This window comes from Anabas testudineus, chromosome 19 (assembly GCF_900324465.2).
Source record: "Anabas testudineus chromosome 19, fAnaTes1.2, whole genome shotgun sequence".
Taxonomy (NCBI): Eukaryota; Metazoa; Chordata; class Actinopteri; order Anabantiformes; family Anabantidae; genus Anabas; species Anabas testudineus.
Window position 1 is genome coordinate 6,171,824 of NC_046628.1, and position 20,146 is coordinate 6,191,969.

Consider the following 20,146-nt stretch of genomic DNA (forward strand, 5'->3'; position numbering starts at 1 on the left):
ACATGCAATTGTTTGGGACAAGAAACACTATTACTACACTAGTAGCAGCTAGGATTGCTTTTTTTAAATGTATTTATTTATTTTTTTTTAAAGATGTCACTGCCACCTCGCAAGCCTCACTAAAGCTGCGCATCAATAAGAAATAAAACAGTGATTTCTGGATGACATTCTTAAATAGGAAAATAAATTAGGACTTGGAGGACGCACAGATATACAATATACAATACCATGAAAATGATGGGTAGTGCATAGCCAAAACAGTGAATTTACAATCTCAACAATAGTTCATTAACATAAATACAACAGAGCTACAGGTACACTGTACTGTAGATGAGACGTGAGGTTACCATGACAACCAGAGAAGCAGGAAAGGACCATTTACAGTAGCTTGATGTTTTTTTGTTGTTGTTTTCTTTCCCCCCCCTGCAAGCGTTTGTCGTTCGTTCATTCAGCAGCCGCCCACCTGATCAAGCAGGACTAAAGCATCTGAGGAGACCGTGGACAGAGTGCAGAGCTATTAGCCTCCTCTCTGTGTTAGCCTTCACATGAAAGCTGGCTTTTATCTTTCTCTACTGACACCGTACTGTAGAAAAAGATTTCCTATGCCACCCACAGATTTCTTGAAACAGATGATTTATGAGTCCAACTTCACAACGTGCTCTCAGTGTTACCTCGACTAACAAAGGTGCAATAACTGCGTGTGCTGAATGTTTTGCGAAGTAATTGGGGTTATTTGCTGACACTGTGGATCTGATTAAGGAACAATCTGCCGTCGCTGAGCAGTCGATAATGAATGACTCCGTTTTCTGATTGGACTGATTACAGGTCAGGAGTTAGTCCAACTGAGATGTGATGGGACGTGGTTTAAAAAAATATAACGGACTGTAAAATCATTTTTGGATACGTTTGAGGAACTGTAGCAAAAGTAAACTATGACCAACAGCTAGATGGCTGTAAATCATCTTACATATAAATAGTTTTTTGCCATCAACGTGTCTCACATAACAAAAAGTTATGTAGAAATCTATGGAAGCCAACTGAGGACAAAATAATTTAACTTTATAAGCAACATAATACATAATAATTACTTGTTTGGGATTCTTGATTCAGAATTTCTTATTTTACATCACTTACAATATAACTTTAAAGGACAGAGAGAGAATTTAGTTTTCATTTCAATGTTTGGCATTTTAATGTCCATTTTAATCTACTCTAAACTACTCAGCTAACAAAACAGCCAGTATGAATTTGAATACCTATAAAAGTCTTTTTAGCTGTATATATGATCAACTAAAAACAAATAAGACCTTCTCTCAACCTGCACAACTTGAAATTATTCCAACTAGTTAAATTCAGGCAGATGGGAATATTTTGTTATGTACTGTATTTAAACCTCAATATTAGAAAGGCAGTAGGTATGATGGGTAAATTTCACATTTGGGTGTTTTGTCATTCTTTTACTGCGTTTCTTTCTTTCCTCCTTAGAATTGACCACATTAGGAAGCTACAAATGTAATACGGAGCGTGCTGTTAAATACAAAAATTAACCAGAGCTGAGAATGTAGTGAGAAGAAAACTCCTTTAAAATCACGGTAACGCAGATGAAGATGATCACGTATGTAAATTTTAGATCAGCAAAGTGGAGTCGTGATGTAATAAAGAGTCCAATAATCATTAATTAAATCAAGTTCTACTGTATGGGAGGCAGTGAGTACACTGCTGTATGACCTGTCTGATCGAACACGGATCCTCCATAAACACTAAACTACACTTGTGAATCACCTTGATCCCAGATAAATGATGTCATCAGTCTACATCTATGCTTACTCTTTACAATTTTTAAATAGGCTTTGATAGAAAATATAAACTTTAATGTCTCTTCTGCTATCTAACTTATTAGATAATGTATTAAAAAGTCATGTAAATAATGAAAAGACTAGTTTTGAATGTTATACGGATGTCCCGTTGGCCGGCGGACACCTGAATGTTCCTGCTCTACCCAGCACCTGAAATAACAGCACTGCTGCACGCGGGGAACTCGTAATATTCTACAGATCGATGCAGTTTTATTTCCATCTTTCCTCTCCGTTTGCTGTGAATGACGTGGTCTCTGTTCCCGTTGGTTTGAGTGTCTCTGTGTGTGATCTTGGCACTTTGGTTGTGGAGAGCAGAGAGAAACTGGAGCCGACTGGTCGTGTCGGTTTGGCCAGAAATCCACATTTCTTGCTTCTTCTACCAGGCCAAAGGGGAAGACAGTCTGGGGCTTTTGGGGTTTTCTGGAGTCTGGGTCTCACTGAGAGCTCTCTGCAGAACAAAATCCACAATCTAGTCTGAATTATGCTCATTTTAACATTTAATTATTTGAAAAGTGCTGCTGTCCGTGGAATCACACGTAGTTTATCAACAGTACAGTAACTCACCTCAAACTTGGACATGAAGTCTGCAAAGATGCCGAAGAAGGCCTCCGTGCTCGTGGACTTGCTGTCCTCTCCAAAGTAGGAGGCCACCTTGGAGAACTCCTCCATCGCTCGGGTCTGCAGAGACTCCAGAGACTGGATGGCTGGGTGGCTGTTCTCCAGAAAACTCTGCATGGACGGATGCAAAGAGGCACACATTAAAGGGGCACTACTCCTATTTTGCAAGTCGGTTTACTCACCATGAGGAGTAAAACATCAGCCTGTGCAAAGAGTTAATTAATTAATAATTAATTAGTCTTAAGGAGAAGAAAATAAAATAACTGATGGCACAGGTTTGATGTCTAAAAAATAAACAGTCTATATTTACAAAGCACATTCTTTAATGAGTTTTAGGTGGTAAATGATAATCTTATATTCCTATAATTCCTATAAGTTTGATGTGTATTGTAAATTTAAAGCTGTTAGCATACGCTCATGACAGACGCAAAGTGGTCCTCAGGGGTGGATGGGATCTTCTGACAGGCCGTCCGGATGTCCTGGATGGTGTTGTTAAGGTCACTCAGCTCTGCTGTGATGGCCCTCTGGTTCACTGCACAAACCACAAGAGAAGTCAAAAGAAAAGTCTTAGCAGAACTAGAACTGTGCAAATCAGACGTTTAATGACAAGCACTCAAAACAAAATGGCAAATTAAAACGTGCCACATTATCCTGTCTTTGTTAAAATGATGTTTCTGAACAAACACTGCAAGAGTCTTCATTACCCCAGAAGCTTTTAGTAAAGTTAGCCAGCTCTGCAGTGACACCCAGAACAATGAGCAAAGACTACAATCTGCTTCTAGGTGATTTTCAAGGAAGAAAGTGGAGTCAAAAAGGCTCTGCTGCGGTAACATCTCCATACCCTTGGCTGCCAGAGGCACTGTTGTGAGGTCTCTGGAAAAGTTGAGCAGCTCAGGGAAGTGCTGGCACAGAGACTTGGCCAGAATGTGGAGGAAGGTGGATTTCCCATCCACTGTCTTGGTGGTGCTTAGCTGCATGAAAAGAAGAACCAGTGAGGGAGACTAAAAACCTAAATCAGGACGAACACAACACAGTTGGAGCACACGAATCGACGGCGTACCTCAGTTAGAAAGTTGATCTTAAAGCTGGTTGTCCTGTGGCTCTTGGGCTGCCCATTGTTCAGGTAATTCCCCATTGCAAGGACGAACTGTGAGCGAGGAAAAAAACACTAAAGAACAACAGCAGACATATGGGCTGATGGCTTCACACTAACTGTGAAGGTAAGTTTTACCTCCAGGATTTTAGCCAGTTGCTTGCTGCTCCTCAACTGCACCGACGCCTTGTAGATGTAATCGAATGCCACCTTCATCTCCTCTGTCCTCTCCTGCAGGGTCGTCTTGAAGTGGAGGCTCCGCAGACGGGTTTTATACTCGGGCACCATCAGCATCTGAAACATTAACAGAGCCCTCTCCTTTAGATAAGTCATACTCTTACTTTTAAACACTGGTCACACTGGATTATTTGTGGTAAGGTACCTGGAAGATGAACTGGTCAGGCTCGCTCAGTTTCACTGGGTCCTGGTCAAACTGTTCGTACTGTTTGACCTCGTCTTCGTCGGGGGCGTAGAGCAGCAGCTGCTTGATGTGGGCTGGCTCCAGCCTGTCGGTGGTCATGTTCATCAAAACCTGACGCAGCTCAATGGGGGAGAGCTTCAGATGGGCGATGAGGATGGCTGCAGCGAGGGGGCGGTGGAGGAGAAGAGGAACGAGGGGGGAAATGTGGAGGATTTACATCTGTGTTTCTCACAGTATGAAAGATCAGCAACTGCTGATGAAACCTTGTGTCACACTGTGATTAATTTTTCCATTGTGTATTATTAATATTTCTTTGTAGTGGTTTTGAAATCCCACATTACAAACCATTAGGCGAGCAGTGTGCTCCTAAGAGTAAAGGTCATACTGTATTTACGAAGGCCCGTTTTTTAGGATGTTTTGCCCTCTGTGTTTTGACTTGTGATGAAATGTTGTTGTATGTGTATTTTCACAGCCTTGACCTTTCCTGTGCGTGTGACCCCCGGCCTCGTCCTTCGGGTACTTACAGGCGTTGTAGGCTTTCTTATGAGACAGAATCTCCACCACATCTTTCTTTTTAAAGTTCTCGGGCAGGAAGGCCGGCTCTGGAGGAGAGACTGATAATTTCAACAGCAGTGTCAGGATGTGTTCTCCAGGCACCAGGAGGGTCAGGACACACACACACACACACTCACAGTGGCTACATGATGCGGGTTGATGGGTTAATAACACAGCTCTCCCATGTGATTCACTAGACACCAAATAGCTCATTGTAAAACGTCCTAAACAGGTAAAGATGATGTTAGCTTTGACTCTGACAGAGCTGTGTTATTACTGAACTCTGTCATGACTGAAAAGAAGAAGGGTTATGGTGCCTTATGGAGAATGGGTTTGATGAACAGGTGAATTGGAAGCTCCAAAGCAGGTAATGGAGAACACCAGCTGTGAAGGTACAAACAAAACAGGTGATGTCAGTAGTTAAGCACACGGCTTCACTTTTCCTTCAAACTAGTCCTCTGATTTAAATCAATCTAATGAAACAGTGACTTTAATCATGATGCAAATGAAGAAGAGACACGGACACACTGTCAATGATGATGATGATACAGAGTGATAAAATAGTGACAACAACTTACTGGATCTTCGTTGGGTCCCAAAGTGCAGGTCGAGGTCCAAGTACTTCACCATGTCAGTGAGCTTGTCGTAGTCTGAATCTTCCCCGAGCTAAACATAGACAAGGACACACTGTGTACTCTCCGAAGAATGCAGTCCAGGTTTTGCAACCTAGAAGCAGCTCTCCAAAGATCTTATTATACACAGCCATCACCTAATCATGTCTGATAGGGTTGTAAAGTGAGAGCTAGAAATCTAATATGAGCTGATAAGGCCCAGCATGAATTCTATTTACAAAAACAACTTTGCTTTTGATGCTGCCGTGACTCATCAGACGCATAACAGACTAGATGAGTAGGCCTGTCCAAATACGGGGAGGGAGAAAACGGAGGAGGTGTGAGAAAGCTCGCGGGCCAAGGTGGGAAGATTCTCAAGTTGTTTACTGCATGTGCTGCATTTAAGGGCACCTGATTTATGAGGCGACGTCTTGAAGGAGAACCTGATGGAATAAAGGCTCGTTACTCACCTGACCCCATATGGTTCCCTCCGAGTTCTCCACCTGCTCCCAGCGTAGCCTCTTCACGCTCATGTGGTTGGCGTCTGATGCATGGTGGCCTGTCTTGGGCAGCGGGGGCGGGTTGCAGGGCGGGGGCAGGGGCGGAGGTGGAGGTGGTGGTGCCTTGGAGATCAAGAAATGCTCATTTTAATTTACAAGTTGTTGTTTTTTTTTTTAAACTATGCTGTTTGAACAAGACTGTCGAACACCAGGGTCTGTCGTGAGGATTTGCTGTTTAGGTACAGCAAACAAAATGAACGTCCTATTTGGCTTGAACCTATGTGTGATCACACTCAGCCTTAGCTTCACCTACTTTTTGAAGCTTAATTCCCTTAAAAACCAGAGCTATTGTCATTGCTTTTCCTTTCCTGCTTTAATTAGGTCCTCTTCAGTGAGTGAACTGTCAGAAGGTGCAGCCTGTTGTCTGTTCTGTCAGATCTCAAGGTCTTCTATTTCTGTAAACGTGCTGTGAAAGACAGCACGAAATCTTGAAAGGGGGGGCGGGGGCTTGCATGTTTTCTCTTGTCTTTGTCACATTTCTGTTCCTAGGAGATCATTGCAGTGTTGCTGCTGCACTGCAACACCTCGTGTTTTCCAGGAATAGTATCTCACATACTTATGTAAACGTACTGTACCTATGGATTTCATCACAGTTTTGTTTTGCTTTTTATTTGAAATTGACTGTTAAGACAAGTTACCTGTTGTGACTGGTTTTCCGATCTAGTGCTCTCATAAGTCTTTGTGTGGCTGGGGAGGGTGGAGTGAGACGCCGGAGGCTGGGAGATGAGTGTGGAGCCTACGGTGCTTTGGCTCGGACACTGGGATGAGCTTTGGTCTTGGAGGGATGGTGGCAGCGGGCCCTGATAGCTGTGTTGGTGGTGGAGCTGGTGGTGCCTTTGGAGCACGAGCTGGCTTGGTCTGAGTGTCTGAGGGGAGGGCTGCGGGGACGGCTGATGGATGGGCTGGGGCTGGCTGAGCTGCCGGGGGAGGTAGCAGGGGCGGGATGGCTGGAAGGAGCGCAGGGTGGTGGAACCGAGGGTGGTGTGGCCGTGTGAGACCCGGCTGGTGGTCTGGAAGCGCTGGTGCAGTTTCTCAGTCTCTTCTCTGGTGGGGAGCACGTTGTGAAGAGGAGAGCGGCTGGAAAGGAGGGTCCTCGGCGGGGGCGGTGGAGGGGGAATGATTGGGTGGTGCGGCTGGAAGGGCATCCGACTGCGAGGGACGTGCTCCGGGGAGAAGCGGATAGGAGGGTCAGTGAACTGGGCAGGAGGGGGTATCAAGCCCTGGAAGGGTGGAGGGGGTGGGGGGCTCTGGGTGGGAGGGGGTGGGATTGGTTCAGATTCCGAGGAGTAGGACGGAGAGGAGGCCTCATCGCTGCTGCTGTGATCCTCACTGCTGCCACTGCTGAGCCGGCGAGGCATGAAGCCCAGGTCCTGGTCCTCCTGGAAACTCATCTGGACGGAGGAGAGTCACATCCTCAGACCTGATAATCACAGCTTTCACCTCCACATACTCTCAACATATCTTACAAGGATAATAATCTTTAAAAGGCAAAGTAGCGCTTCTTCATTTTAGAAACGTGCTTATCAGTAGGCTATGTGACTCTCGGGCCTTGGTCATTTTTAGCCGGTTGAATTTCTAGAAACAGAAACTTACTCTAAATCTGAACTGATCTGTGTGAAACACATGCACTTAAATATCAAAATTAAAAATGTTAAGTAATAATGTTATAATAATGCAAATACTGAAAACAATTACAGTATGGACAATATGCTGCTTTCCATTTCTGAAAACAAAAGCTAACCTGACAAAAAGAGTTTTAACTTGAAACAACTCATCATAAGCTGAGAATAATCTACTATACGTGACAAATAATTCTAATAAATATTGAAATGGGACTCTACTGTGTAGCTAAGCATCATGTTTTACTTACAGGCCCACTTCTTCTTCTGAAACCAAGACCACCGTGATATATCTGTTCATGTGACACAAGTGTTCATTGTAGCATACATTAGAGCTGCTCTAATGTAAACATGCAACACTACAATGTAACTACTAACTTCATTTACATGCAAATTTGCTCAGTTGTTCATAACAAGTAAATGCATAAACTAACGCTTTGTGTAGTCTAAAGTAGTACAAAAGATACCATCAAAAGATTCTACAGTGCTTTAGTTAATTCAGACCTATAATTTTCATATATAGCACAAAAAAGTAAACTAATGGTGAGAGTGAAGGTACAAATAGCGTTACTTGCATGAGAAAGCGTTTTTACAGTGGTTATACTAAAGAGTCACATAAAATAATTTAAAAATAGTAGGTAGTAAAAACGCATGATGGTACCAGTGGTAAAACAGTAATAAAAAATACTAACAAATTGGGAGATACTGTTAGATATTAAGCAAAGTCAGATCTGTGTCCAGTCTTTTTTAAGTCACATATTTAGCTTAAAGGTTGGTGCAGCCTGAACAGTAAAACTTGTCCCTGAACTATAACATTTTAAGTAATGCCAGGTTTTTAGGTCGTTCTTCTATCCCTCGGTAGTAGAAGGCAGAGACATGCCTTCCTACTTTCTTCCATCATTTACTTCCCCAAAAAGCTCTAAGAAAAGCAAAGAGGTCTGTATCATGCTACTAACTCCTGTAGACACTTATTCAGGGATAACTGGCAGTCCTGCACAGAGATACTGATGCTTAACAATCAAGATTGTAAACCTGTAAAGACCTTAACATTAAACATTGCACTGTAACTATGTGTATTGATGAATTCAGCTGGTTCCTCCTCACCTCCTCATAGTCGTTCTCCCCAGGCACGAAGTCATCCACCAGAGTCACCCGGTGTCCCAGCTGCTCGCTCAGTGCGTCCAGGAACTTGTCCGTGTCCCTGCTGCGAGGTGGGCGGGAGAAGGTGAACAACTTCTTGCGGCGGGTCAGCGTGTTGGGGCCGCTATCTGAGGGCTGAGGGGAGGCGGGCGGGCTCTCCAGGCTGACGTAAGGGTTTGACTCCACACTGCTCTGGTGGTGGATCTCATACACAGGAGTGGGGAGAGGCTCCTTCCAGGATAGGGACAGGCCGGATTTACGGTTACCTGTACAGAGGGAAGTCAAAGATGGCTGCTACTGGCATACTCACACTGCAATATATGATGAATTGATGTTCCTTGGGCATTTTTTTACCAGGTTACCATGACAACAACAACAAATTGCATGCTTAGTATACGCATATAGTAAAAACTAGTGTGTCATGTTGCCATGTTTACATTAAGACTTATAAAAAGCAGGTAATTTTGTTGTTGTGTTATCTCCCAATTTAATGGCTTGGATTTGCAATAATTCTCAGACAACCTAAACATGGCATCAGTCATGTACCAGTGAGGCCCAAAGCCGTAGCGGCACATGTTTGGGAGCCATTGATGACAGCGTGTGTGCGTGTTGATTGTTGTGTATGTGTCAGCCCCAGAGTACCTGTGAGTGGGGGGAGTGTGAGGGGGGAGAGAGAGCGGCCGTAGGCCTCAGTCTGTCCCAGCACCTCGGGCTCTGCTGAGGAGCCACCCTGCAGTGGAGTCACACTCTTCCCCGCGTACACATTCTCCAGCTCGGTGTACACACCTGTCATCTATGAATGGAGGCATGATCAGCTGGTTAGCACTCGATTACTGTGGCGCATTTGCTTTGAAGGTCTGCTGCGTAAATGCCTTTTAATAAAAAATTGAGAATGACTTATTAACTGTACTGAATCGCAGTAATCACAGGCAGACCTTCAAATGATGAGTCCACAGAGCAGAGATATCATAACTAGCATTCATTATGCCAGTTGAGGAGTGAAGCTACACTTATACCTACATGATTGAGGTCGGGGGACTCGGGGAAGGAGGTTCCGTCTCCTGACTGCCTCTCCTCCGGGCTCCCAGATTCATCGACATGTATTCCTGAAGCACAATGAAGCATGAATACGTGGACGTAAACCTCCACCGTTCATCCACCTCCAGCAAAGAGAGAGGATGAAGCAGAGCAGGCAAGCGTGGAGGAGCAAAAGGCAAAAGCCGGACATTTGTGGAGCAGAAATTCGCAACGGCAATGGAAAAACACTCAAAGCCTGATGAAAACTAAGTGGGAAGAAAATGTGCTTCTGAGCTTGGGGACATTATTGAAAGCAGAGATAAATGTGAAATGTATGAACTCAAGATGACATACTTCATCTTATTTATTTATCATCCTGCTGCATGTTCCACAGGTGGACACAGCCTTTTTTTCTAATTTAATTACTGAAGTTTTAAGACAGTTAATCAAATCTGTATTAAGAAAAATGCTCATTTGTGAGAATAAGAAGCCACTGTTCAGTTTGAAGTTTCTTACATTTCCGGTCCAGATGTGTTTGATCCACAGTGGAGGTGGAAAGCTATTGAAACCTATCAGTGTAAACTCCAAACCCGCTGCAGGTAGCTTATAGAGCATCAAAACACATTTTATGAGGTATGTTTCAAAGGGAGGAAACAGTTATTATGTGCAGCGTACCCATTCCCAGATGAGTGCCAATGATGCAGTCATCAGAGCTCCTCTCTCGCATGCTGTTGCGGTAAGACGTCCCTGTCACACGCATGGAGCTGCTCCGCCGGTGGTGCTCTGTACCTACGTCAGGCTCCAGCACTGCTGCAAAACACACACACACACACACACACAGTCATGTTGCTTTTTCACATAAAACAACACTGTGTTTGCTTGCTCATGCTGTTCATATATTCAGAGGAACTTCCTCAGTGAAGATAATCTCCATATTGTGCTTTTGGCTCACCACTGCTCTTGAAGCCCAGGAAGCGTGACAACTTGCTCTGGCACCGTTCCTGTTCGTCGTAGGTCAGTAGCTGGTAGATGAACTGCCAGATCAGCTGTTTGGCTGGAGTGTCCAACACTGGAAACACATCTACTATGAGCGTGTCCACATTCCTGCAAAGATACACCCATACACACATCCTTACATAACCAATGCTTGTTTACTGCTGGGTAATTGACTGGCATTTAATATAAGGATTCAATGTATACTATCTGCGTTAGTAAAAGCACATAGAGACGAGGCTGAAAACGTATCTGTGGGAGGATAACAGGGATGTTAGTAATGGTAGGATTTGCATTTACAGTAGAATTCTGAATTTTAATCCTGCAGCATCACATGTTTGCATCTTCTGCAGAGCTAATTTACCATCTATCTCTTTCCTTCAGCCCTCCTTGAAATATTATCGCTGCCTAATGGGAGTAATAAACTTCCTGCTTAGCTATGTGCATCTGCTTCTTCCCTGCCTTTCCTCTCCACATCTGTCTTTTTCTTGCATGCAGAGCACCCTTATCAACCTGATATATTGAATATTCGAAAACACTGTTTCCTGGGCAACAGCCACATCTTTTCCGTAAATAAGTTTCTTTCAGTATTTACCCCTAAGATAGATTTGCAGATGCTAAAAATGTAAAGCTGCATTCAGTATGCTTATTGCTGTCACTTGATACCATTTGAAACTCCATTCTATGTGAGCATTTCTACAGACCCTCTCTGTCTCTGACCTGTGCTGGAAGAACGTCTCCAAGGACTTGCAGACAGTGTATCTCTCCTGGATGGTGAGCAGGTGCTCCAGCTGCTGGCTGAAGGTTCGCCCGTGGACTTTGATGCTCGGTGGAAGAATCTCTGCCACCCACTGCAAAGAGCTGAGTGCTGGAGACCTGGGCAGCCGACACAGTCATCATCGTCATCATCACCATCACTATCACTATCATCATTTTTAGACATCCACATTTTACATGTTGTGTAATAGTAGTGTTACAATAGTGTACTGACCTGGAGCGTGTTAATGTGGTGGGGGCCAGACTAGGGGTATCCTCAGGATCCGTTTGGTCTGAGGAGTACTCAGATGGACCCTCCTCCACCACCAAGGTGGGCATCGCCCCACTACCCTGCAGCATGGACACCACCTTCTCATGGGAACAGTTCCTAAAGAGTGAAAGTAAGAGAGCTACCTGAGATGAACAGACTGACAGAATCATGTAACATTCACATGGCAGTGGACATGAATATCATAACTATCTGATTTTCCACTATTGTGGATGCCATACACCATATGCTCACTTTGTAAACACTACACCGAAAGCTCCCACATATCTTGTACTTTATTTTCTTTCTCTCTCTGGTGGTGAACAACTCCCACTGTTTTCTTGATCACCTCCCACTTCTGCAGCACTGTGTTATCACGGAGTGCAGCAAAATTATGCAGCGCCAATCAAATCAGTACATCAGGCAGCCATGGGAACGGCTCTGTGGTCCTTCTTTCACATGGCTATCAGGGTGGCCGGGTGAGTAATCCTGTTTCTCTACACGGTGTTGGTTATATTAGCTGATATACTGCTTGATGCTGTATTTGCTGAACTCATATATGTACAATTCAACTTCATCCACGATGAATTTCTGCACTCCCACACTCACTCTCTTAAAAATCCAAAGGCATAAGGTCAAGAAGTTGCGCAAGAGAACTACGTTGACGCCTACGAGGAAAGTTCAGTTTACACAAAAGTTTGTGTTCACGTGCATCGCCCAATGCATACATACTGCACCTGCACACACGTAAAAGTTAATACATTAGAAGTTTAAATTGGAGTTTGGATCACTCTGAAATGTGCTATAACTTTTAGATAAACTGACACGAAACTTTCATTCTCTATAAAATTGTACTTAATTCTAAAATAAAGTGAACCACTGGCTTTTTTCTACTGCCATTAAAAAATAAAAATTAGATGTGATAATAATTTGTAAATTAGTTAAAAAATGCAGCTAAGACACTGTGGGATAAACTAAAACTTCATGTACTGTGTGATGGATCATGTGGCACTGAAACATGTGTTTCATATGGGCAGCAGATGGCATCTCCCGGAGAAACACAAGCCCTGATATCTTTAACTATGTCAAGAAGTTGGACAGTAGACAAATGCTAAATACTACTACTGCTGCTGCTGCTCGTAGAAATGCAGTCCATTAAAGACAAACCTCATGTCCAGTCCGTTGAGGAAGAGGATTTTGTCGCCTGTTTTCAGTCCACATTCCTCAGCTGGACTATCTGAGAGGGGAACAGAAATTTAAACATCAATCAAAGATTAAAATAGGGATCCTGGCACACGCTTACTGAACAGACAAGCTGTACAGGGAGAGGTGGTGACTAATGTGATGCTGTCAATAAATGTATGACAACTAACAAAGCCTCTCAACACACAAGATCATCTCCATGCTAAATCTTATTACGTAAGGAAACAGCGCTGTCAAAACAATCCCCGGTAGAATCTTTTGTGACTGCACTGCACCCGTCCACCATCGCCTCCTCATCTGTCAGCTGGCTGCTGAATTTTGCTCACTTTGAATGTTATGTCACCTTCTTTTTTTCTTTTTTTTACCCATAGTTTAGACATAACAATTTCTTCATGTGATAATTGTAGTCTGCGCACGCTTGGGCACATTCATCGGTCGGACTTTGTATCACAGGACTTGTGTTTTCCTGGTTCACAGTGAAGGATCTGTGTTCAGATCACGATGAGAGACATGTTATCCACCCCCACCATCTCTATATCATCCTCCATAAGGCCCACTGAGTCAGTCCGCTCTGGCCGCTTCAGCACATGATGGTGGGAGATGGTGGTGGGTGGGAACAGCGCCGTCATCATCGAACACACACACACACACACAATACACACACATACACATACACCTCCCTCTTCAAGGCAAACTCCCTCAACTTCACAGACTCTTTTGTTTTCTACTTTTATTTCAGAGAGCAATAACGCTTAATTAAATAACCCTTTACTGCTGGAAATAAAAAAAAATAAAAGTAATTAACACGTTCACTGAAAGCACTAAGTAGCAATTACCCTGACAAATCTTTAACAATGAGGTTGATTTCCATGGCAATAAAGTCAGCCTGGTGTATTTTATCCCAAAATTCATTCAGCGGTGGAAACGACCCAAAGCAGCTGAAGCAAGCTTACTAATCAAATATTAAAGCAATAAAACGTGTGCATTACAGACCTGAAGGAGCCAAGAAACTCAATAAAGCAAGCGTAAGAAGAAAAATGTTTAACATTTTGCTATTTGCAGTTTGATGGGGGAGTAATGTTTTGTTTTCATATGGTTTAAACAAACAAGATGTGATATTTCTTTAATAAAGACTATGATAAAATGTTTTTGGTAACACAATTTATTATTTACTGTTTTTAAGAAGCTTAAATGTGCATTTGTTTATCATAGTCATTATGAAAACAATAATGCATCATAACAATGCTAAAGCCCTCTCAGCATTTACTAATTGCTCTGGACACTAAGAATATCAAGCAACTAATATAGTAACTCCTAAATAAGCACAAATATAGCCCAGGATATGCAGAAAACTCAAGCTACACATAGAAATCAGTGTAAAATCCATGAATGTAGCTGTGTAGCATTGACTGACTGCTATAAACTGCACAGCACAGCCTGTTCTGAGTGTTTTCCTCTTAACATTTCATTGGTGAGTCATACAAGTCCACTTCCTGGTACACTCATAGTCACACACACAAACACCTCCTGATCACCTTCAACCCCGAGTGGCTGGCACCACAACCGACTCGCCCACGTAAAATAGCCGTGCCCCCGCCTCCACAGCCAACACACAACGGCGTTTGGGTCAAACTACCACACACACACACACACAGGAGGAGGCATTTCACAGAACTGCACTGTACTGGTTTTTATTATAAAAGCAGTACCTGGAATAACAGAGTCGATGCAGACGGGAGCGTGACCTCGCAGCGTGAAACCAAAGTTCTTCTTGCCCCTGTAGACACGGACAATCCTGAGGACAATCACAGGGATGTGAGATGAATGACTGAGAATAGCACTAATTGATGAATTTCTTTCACACTAAAATAAAAAAATGTACTATTCAACCTGTTAATGGCTATTTTGCATCATTAGTGGGACCTTTTACAACATAATATATTTATTTAACACTCCTTTCATAGCAATGCTGTGATTTCACAGTTTACGCAGGAAAATGGCAGAAATTCACTGGTTCCACCAGGTGTGATGAGGAGACTGACTGCTCATTTTGGTTTTGTATCAAGGGAAATTCAATTATTATATATATTTTTAATTCGTTTGTAAACCACTAACTAATTAAAATAGCTGCGATCTGAAGGATGTTGAATTTGTGGCATTTCATATGCAACTTCCTGTTTCAAGTAGCCAATGAATCGTTAATATTTCATGGTGCCGGCGCTTGGCAACCTTTACGTGAATGGACGGTGGCCCAGCTGCCGCTGAAGTGCATGTCTGTCACTGTTGTTTTGATTTGTCACTTCCTGTAGGTGGGAGTCTGAACATGTGGGATATGACGCTTCTTTCTTCTGCAGCCCATCTTTGTCATGCAGGCCGGTTTTCTGTTGTGTTTTTATGTAACAATACAAACTAGATCAGCCTCAACTCTGCATCACTCCACACATCTCTGTGTGTGTTTCATTCAACCAGCTTCCGGCCTAAATAACAATAATTCAGGACACACTCTATATGGAAGAAAAAAAGCTTTGACATTTTGCTGATGGTGAAGCTTTGCTCCCAGTGGAGGAATACTTAGTGGAACCTCCTATTACATCAAATATGACAAACGTGTTGCCATGGAAACGACTCAAGACAAAACAACCTTGATATGTAAACAGGGAGGGAATTGAAAAAAGAAGAAGCTGGAGAGAGAAGACAGACAGATCTGTTCTTTAAGAGTCGTGGTTACTGCTTGTTATGTAACACAAGCTAAAAGCAGATGGGTGCACTGGGTGCTGTATGCGTGTGTGTGTGGTGGGGAGCGATGCAGCATCAACCTTGAACACACTATTCTCGATCTATCAGTCTGCTTCTCCGTCCTCTCTTGTTCTCCATCTCTCGGTTTCTTTGGCGACCTGTCTTTCTGTCTGTCTAGCCACTGCAGAGACACAAGTGTTACACAACACTCTCGAGGAGGTTTATTCAGTTCAGGCAAAGCACCAACCCAACTTCTTATTTTGATTATGCCACTTATTCCGCATACTGCATGTAATCTCTTCCTTTTATCACAGGCAGCTTGCCTCCTGCTGTAGTGTGACCTGTCAATATGATTACAACACGGCATGATCACACACATATTTTCACTCCTGTAAGGATGAGGGTGCATTTTTTGGTTGGATTCAGTTAGAAACTAAGTCCATCGCTGTGTTATTACTTGGACAGCTGTGCTATCAGCTGGCACGTAGGATAAACAGGTTGAAAAGGTGGCGAGTTACATACCAGGATATGACAGCTTTAGTTTTAAGGAGCTAAAAACACTATGTGAAAAATGAATCTCAGCACTTTTTAAGGTGTTGTGAAAAACACTGTCTACTACGCATACATTAGGGGGAAGTGCAGCTTCATATCAGTACTCTGAGGATGAGAGGAGGTTTATGAGGTCAATATATACATGTTTTAAATCATTAAAATATCTGAATAAGAAGATAAACAGGAATCCTGTGTGTGGTTAACTTGTTGGTCTTTCCATGGTAAACAATACTTAAACAGAACTGCAAAACTCAAAATTCAAAAAACTAATTAGGAGTCACGTGCTCACCTCTGATTGGGTCCAATGGGAGGATGTGGAGGTATTCCAGAGACAGACTTTCTGCCCCTGTCTCTCTCTGGCTCACCCCTCCCTCCAGGTTCTCCTCCATCTCTTGGCACCGAGCTGGCCCGTTTGGACCCGTGGTGCCGCTCGGAGTGGTCCTCGCTCCGACTGCGCCGGATCCTGCCCTGCGGCTCACTGATGCTCTTGCTGCGACAGAGCCGGTTGATCACGTTCTGGGAGACGGCCTCGTCAAAGCGCTGCCGGTGCTTCTTGGGAATGAAGATTCTGGCAAACATGGTGGCATGTGAGGTAAAGAGATAAAGAGGGCTGAAGTGAGTTTGGTTTTCACAAGAGCTGTGGTAGAAAATAGGAAAAGAGCAGGAAAGAGGATGGACCTATATCACAGATCCACCTCGATCCATTTTGAGAACACAAAGTCCATTAATAAAAAATCTTGGTTTCCCACAGATATAACAGCAGCAAGTCAAACGTTCAGCATGAGCAGAGATTAAAAAGTGATGATCAGCTCGACTCCTACTAAAATAATCTTCACAATCCAAGTCCGTGCTAATTCAAATCAACAGGCTTCCTCCTTCAGGACACAGATTCAAAGAAAAGGAAAACAGCTTGTGGCTGACAGGTAAGGAGTTTTCCACCCTGTAGGTGACAGTAGTCCGCAGAGAGAAGTAAAGGAGTCAAACAGAAAAGAGAAAAGGCTTCTGTGAGAGAGACGGTGAGGAAATCTTGGCGTTACTTGCTGCTTGCTGGAGTCTCACTACTGCAGCGTGAGCTACCAGAGCTAGAATACAGCAAGAGGAAAAAAGGTGTGGGAGTGAGCAAGCATGGGATTCCTCCTCTGCCATCTCTCTCTCTCTCTCTGTCTCTGTCTCCATCTACAGTATCTTGCTCGCTCACTCTCCTACACTTCCGTCCACTCATCACCTCAGAGTGTGAGCACAGAGCAGGAAGCTGTCATCGCTTTGTTGACCTTGGACCTTTACGATTTTCCCCGGTTGTGACACAGAAATGCTTTTCAGCTTTAAACAAGTAGTTAGTAGCCAAAAACAGCACTCAGAAAGTAGATAGATATCAAGTTAATTAATCATTTCTCATTTCATTTCTAGAAAACAATTAACAATAACGCTTTTTTTTTTCGCCACCAGATTTATCTCAGCTTCCAAAGCTCAGCTAATCCAGAATACGCTAACGTTGGAGTCACTTAGAAATGTCTAATGTGTGTTTTCAAGAAAACACAGTTGCAGTTGTGCTAACATAATTGCAAAAGGGTTTTCTACAGATTGACATCAATTAAAAGAAAATCTGATTACTAAGGGATCCCAAACCTTTGAACCAGCAAGTGGAAAAAACTCAAAAGCACCTCAAAGCACCAGTTTCTTTTGGTTGATAGGCCCAGATTAAAACAAAAACAAACAAAACTAAAGTGGGAAACACCAAGACATCTGCTCTTTTGTCCCCAAGATAAAATACTAGATCCTAAATATAATGCGACGCCATAATACTATCGAATGCTGAGATCTTAAGTTTACATAGAAAACATAAAGCTCAGCTTTATGGACAGGAAACAACTACTCCAACTCTGTCCAGATATAACAATACCAAGCCACCAACATATCTAAAGCAAATCATGTGAATATCTTTATACACACAAATCAACACCTTATTGAGAACATATTACGACATATGAAAACTAAAGAGACATTGTGGAGAAATTGTGATTTTTAACCTGCTCCAACTTTCTGACTTCTTAGTTTTTCATAGTCACCACTGCTACAGACACAATCAATCACTCAATCACCCCACCTTCATGCTGAGCCTTCCTAAACAGACTAGGAAGGCACATTTTGTAGCACAATGAACTCTCAGATTGTCAAAGAGTACGATACGTGTGCGCTGCACATACTGTGTCACATGGAGAGCTGTCTGTTTATCCCACAGCGCAGCTGAGTATGAGTACAAAGCAAACGGAGCTGTCTCCCACACAAGGACCCGGCCGACAATAGAAAACAACTTTTCATTCACATGATCAAAATGGCTGCTGAGAGACAAGACAGCCACCCCCACACACACATACACACATACACACATACACGCACACACACGTGTTTGTCTAAACCTTGAAGGAGTTTTATGACTGGCACAAACAAAAGTCATAGAACTGCACAGAGCCCGGTTAGTTGTTTCCTGTCCTTACAGTATGCTATGATTATTAACTCATGTTTACTTTTAATATTTACTATTAACATAAAAAACTGCACCCTTAAATTATTGGACAAACCCCTCATTTGCTGTATTAATGCGTTCTCGTAAGGTGGGAAAACATGTACATGCCCACAGTTGCCTACACACCATAAACGAACAGCATGTCACATATGTTAACGATGTCTTTTTCTAATCAGACCCAAAGGAAATAGGAAATTCTAACTGCACTTTTGAATGGGACTAAGAGAAAACCCAAATCCCAAATGATCCATCGAGTGAGTCAGAACAGTTGATTCCATGTTCGTTTTATCACAGCGGCACAATGATCCAACTGAGACCTAAGCCCGAGCGCTATTTTGCACAAACAACCATTCTGATTCCCACCTACACCAGTCTGTTGTACTCCGACTGGCTGATTTGCTGCTGATCGGATGAATCAGCCACGAGGGAACGGGGTGTCACGTGGTCTGCGGGACAAAAAACAAAATAAAGAAAAAAAAAAACAAACAAAACAGCGCCAGTGAAGTAATTAGCCAAAAACACGCCCACAGAGATGAGGCATGTCCACAAGAAACTAATTAAACTGTATTAAAAACAACTCTGACGGCTAAAAAAAGCAATAAAGAAACAGGGAGAGAGGGAGAGAGAGAAAAGGCCCAACTTTACAGCAAATGAGAGTGCTAGCTGTTGTTGATTTTATTATCCAGAGTTCTTTACGGACTTAAAACATGATAGTTTTATAAATACAGATCATCTCCAGCCCTGTGAGGTTTTTGGATTATAATTTGTTGGCTTGTTTATTCAAACATAATAAATAATATATTAAATAATATATTAAAAAATATTAAACTCTTCCCTCTGTATTGGCTGGACTATATACAGTTAGCTGTTGCTACTGCAACCCTCAAAATTAGAGACAGACACAGAAAGAATTCAAAATGTTCCAAAAGCCTGATATTTGTGGTGACCCCCAGTGGTGGGATAAAATAAATACACAGTGGCAGCTGCTACTCTCCTTGCAGGAGCTCTCCATTCAGCACCACAGCACACGACAAAAGACCAGTGATGGAGCAGCTCATTATTTTTGACTCCCTCATCCACTGTCATATGATAGAAACAAACTCAAACTACTTATTGACCTTCATTTTACACATGTGGCTCAGTTTACTTGTTATGCATCACGGATGATTGTGCATAGAGGTGGACTTCTCGTTATCCCCTTGAGGCACTTCGACTCGACTGTAACTCTAAGTAGTGCAGTTCTTTGGAGCAATAATCAAACCCAAAGACTTTCAAAGATTTAAGAACTGACAAAAATGTGCCATTCATTTTTCATTAACCTTTAATATTTGCATTACTTTTTAATATAATTACTCTTTTTTTTTTATGTTTTTTTAGCTGTTCATAGAATATTTTCTCACATGCAGACTTTGATTTCAGTTTGAAATGCGTCGCCTTGTCAAAAGTCTCAAAGCAGTGAGTTAAAGATGCAACAATGATCAAAACACCGTGCTTTTAAAACGACACATCTTTTGGTGTCGCTTGTTGAAGAGTGGCTGCCACCTTTAAGAAATAGTTGGTATCTCATTTTGTTCATTTAAAGACACAGTGAGCCACATATTTTTAGCCTGCAGGTTCTGTTCAG

The 20,146-nt window shown here is 42.7% G+C and overlaps 1 protein-coding gene across 3 annotated transcripts in view; it reads right to left on the reverse strand.

Moving 5' to 3' along the window:
• The window catches only part of grid2ipb (glutamate receptor, ionotropic, delta 2 (Grid2) interacting protein, b), a 34,950-nt gene that overhangs the window by 4,554 nt on the left and 10,250 nt on the right, over window positions 1–20,146 (reverse strand). The window contains exons 6-26 of one of the 3 annotated variants that reach the window (XR_003298288.1): window positions 16,288–16,566; window positions 14,420–14,505; window positions 12,675–12,744; window positions 11,475–11,627; window positions 11,204–11,359; window positions 10,443–10,594; window positions 10,166–10,300; window positions 9,494–9,579; window positions 9,116–9,266; window positions 8,438–8,739; window positions 6,353–7,105; window positions 5,625–5,777; window positions 5,122–5,209; window positions 4,513–4,602; window positions 3,950–4,146; window positions 3,706–3,861; window positions 3,535–3,621; window positions 3,316–3,445; window positions 2,888–3,006; window positions 2,421–2,585; window positions 1,222–2,304 (exon numbers count right to left, since the gene is read on the reverse strand). Coding sequence is in view for 2 of the 3 variants with exons in the window: in XM_026351161.1 (XP_026206946.1) it covers window positions 2,233–2,304; window positions 2,421–2,585; window positions 2,888–3,006; window positions 3,316–3,445; window positions 3,535–3,621; window positions 3,706–3,861; window positions 3,950–4,146; window positions 4,513–4,602; window positions 5,122–5,209; window positions 5,625–5,777; window positions 6,353–7,105; window positions 8,438–8,739; window positions 9,116–9,266; window positions 9,494–9,579; window positions 10,166–10,300; window positions 10,443–10,594; window positions 11,204–11,359; window positions 11,475–11,627; window positions 12,675–12,744; window positions 14,420–14,505; window positions 16,288–16,566 (3,580 nt within the window). In the remaining variant the exon portion in view is untranslated. Of the gene's footprint in view, window positions 1–76; window positions 2,305–2,420; window positions 2,586–2,887; window positions 3,007–3,315; window positions 3,446–3,534; window positions 3,622–3,705; window positions 3,862–3,949; window positions 4,147–4,512; window positions 4,603–5,121; window positions 5,210–5,624; window positions 5,778–6,352; window positions 7,106–8,437; window positions 8,740–9,115; window positions 9,267–9,493; window positions 9,580–10,165; window positions 10,301–10,442; window positions 10,595–11,203; window positions 11,360–11,474; window positions 11,628–12,674; window positions 12,745–14,419; window positions 14,506–16,287; window positions 16,567–20,146 lie in introns of those variants that run through there. The other 2 variants (XM_026351162.1, XM_026351161.1) reach the window with 2 other exon arrangements.